We start from the raw sequence: 2,639 nt of genomic DNA on the forward strand, positions 1-2,639 counted from the left end.
AACATTTATGTAGCATGAATAGCTCAAGTCTTGTTTTTAAAAGGGTCCATGTAACAACCCACGAATTTGCTGGCCAATGCTGGGCACAGAAAGTCTCAGGCAGGCACAGCTCCACTTACTACTTGGCACCTCAGGCTGCTGATGAACGGACATCCGTGGTGTTCTACATCCCAAAGCTGAGTAATTCTCAAGAATGTGATGTTACACTCAGCTTTGTCTGGAGGAAGTGCGCACAGTGACACCCTCCCCATCACAACACTTCTAAAGAACAAAGAGTTACTAGATCAGCCAGATGTGGAACATACCATGTGCACAGATGTGCATGAAAGAAGCTTAATTAGGCTTGGGTTCCTAAGCACACAGGTGAAACATGGGGGTGGGAGGGAAGGTATTAAATGTACAGACACCAAATAGTAAGTAAAAACTTTTATTATATTCCTTGTACAGGTGATGTGATTGATCCCAGCTTGTCATGTATTCTGCAGACTTCACTTCTCTTTGGAACGCAGCAAATACACAAAAACAGCCTGTATACTATATATGTGGCACATAGGTACTACATATGTGACTAGGAACAATAAACAAGAAAGGCTGGTTTATATTCCTAAAATCCTGAAAACAGGAACTCCAGTAAATGACAGCTATATGTAAAAAAAAAAGAAATGTCATCCAAGTGTATAGTAATATTTTATATTAAGACTGTATGGAATTATAGATGCAGCTATTACTGAAGAGCATGATTGGTATTATGATCTCCTGCCTTGAAGAAGTCCATCAACATGTAAGATTTGTGACAGAGAAAAGTTGCAATGATGTTTATGGCACCCAGGGTATGCTTACTAAACCAAGTCAACCAATTCTTTCTATATGCAGGGGCAGTTTCAGTTCAGTCAAGTTTGTGGTAATTAGAACTGACAGAGCTTTAAAACTATCAACATCCTGTTGTACATACTGGAGTTAATAATATGCTATCACTGTTTAATGTATCTTCATTGTGGCCATGTCATTTTCCCTGCTTAAAGCATACTTGATCTAATCCTACTATTTTATGGACTAATATATTATGCTTGTTTTATTAAAACCCTCTAGATACTTGTTTTCCTCATTAATATATTTCACTGCACATCAACACATATTGCTCCATCTTAGCTTAGCCGTGCAATACAATTAGATTTGCCATCTCTCAAACAGAACAGCATTTATAATCAGGCTATGGAAGCTGCTTAGCTACTGCAGCCACGTAGTCAGTGGGTTCCCAAGTCTTGGTGCTCTGTGTGTATCTCAGACAGTCTTTCCTAAAATCCTGCTTACAACTTGCTTGAATTTTTGCCTTGTCTACTTAATTGCTACTTAATGATAATTGAAATGTCTTATTATGTATATAATTAGATATTTTATTGCAATTAAACAGCTCAACATTTTTATGACTCTCCTATTTGCTATGTTACAATAGGAAATTCCAGCTATTATATCATGTTATGGTATTTCAGCAACAGTAATGAATATTGATTGCACAGACCTAACTGCATATAAATACATATAAATAACTACACAGAACAGCTTCATGACCAATGACTATAGTAAAATACTGGGTAACATGCTAAATACAGTTTCAAATGCTAATATTTTATGAATTTTTATTACATTTTTCTCAATGTGATTTAATCAGGTGAAAATTTTCTGACTACCTTTGTGCTGTGGACTTCCACTGAAATCTCTATTTTGAAGCTTTTCAGAAGATAAAAAGATTTGCAATCCTTTCTTTTTTTTTCTTCTTACAGATGTGCAATGGTTTAGAGCAACCCAGGAAGCAACAGCGTTCAGACCTCAATGGGCCAGTTGACAATAATAACGCACCTGAGGTAGGTACCTGAGGCTGCCAGGCTGTTCTGCTGCCTGTCATCCTGCTGTCAGGCCGCCATGAGGGAAAGCAGGCACCAAACTGTCAGCTTTCTCCCTCACACACATAGTTAGGCTCTGTTTCTTTTCCTGATCTGACAATAAATACTGCATCTGCATATTCTAGAAAGGATTTGAACTTACCCATTAATCTGTTGCTGCCACATTCATTTTATGTAACTGTCCCGAGCATCTACTCGGGCCTAACATTTTCTGATGGCATGCAGAACAGGGAGAACACTTCAGAAATGTTCTGATTCCTGGAGAGCAAAAGTGGCATCAAAAAGGAATTGGCTTCTGCTATTTTTTCTCTTTCACTGTCCCCCCCAAATATCAGTCTTTGAAACCAAAGGACTGCTTAATTCCCACAGGAATAATTCTCTTTAAATAGCCCCTAATATCAAGCACATCATGCAGTGCTGAGGGCTCAAATAATTCACATCTTTTGGAGTGGCCTCTGTGCTAAGATGCATCGTGTCCCAGTCAGCTGTGAGGAAGAGGCAGAGATGGGCAGCCCTGCTTTATCTCCGAGGGTTGGAGCAATGACACCTGGAATGCAGAATGAGGTTCTGCTTCAGGCTGGACACAATGAGATGAAATTCAGACTTGAAAGCAGAAGTCTGTTATCTCAAAAACATAGAACATATTTAGCCTGTGGCCCGTTACATTACTGAAAAGGCACATTTCTAAAGCCTTTTCCCATAATGAAGAAATCTGCCTCTTTCCTGGAAACAGGAATG

The 2,639-nt window shown here is 38.9% G+C and overlaps 1 protein-coding gene across 2 annotated transcripts in view; it reads left to right on the plus strand.

Annotated features, from left to right (window-relative positions):
* Positions 1–2,639, plus strand: part of APBA2 (amyloid beta (A4) precursor protein-binding, family A, member 2) — a 39,063-nt gene that overhangs the window by 6,948 nt on the left and 29,476 nt on the right. For both annotated transcript variants that reach the window (XM_009994399.1, XM_009994400.1), the window contains exon 2: positions 1,782–1,862. In XM_009994399.1, the coding sequence (XP_009992701.1) occupies positions 1,782–1,862 (81 nt within the window). The remainder of the gene's footprint in view (positions 1–1,781; positions 1,863–2,639) is intronic.

This window comes from Chaetura pelagica, unplaced genomic scaffold (genome assembly GCF_000747805.2).
Source record: "Chaetura pelagica isolate M959 unplaced genomic scaffold, ChaPel_1.0 scaffold222, whole genome shotgun sequence".
Classification (NCBI taxonomy): domain Eukaryota; kingdom Metazoa; phylum Chordata; class Aves; order Apodiformes; family Apodidae; genus Chaetura; species Chaetura pelagica.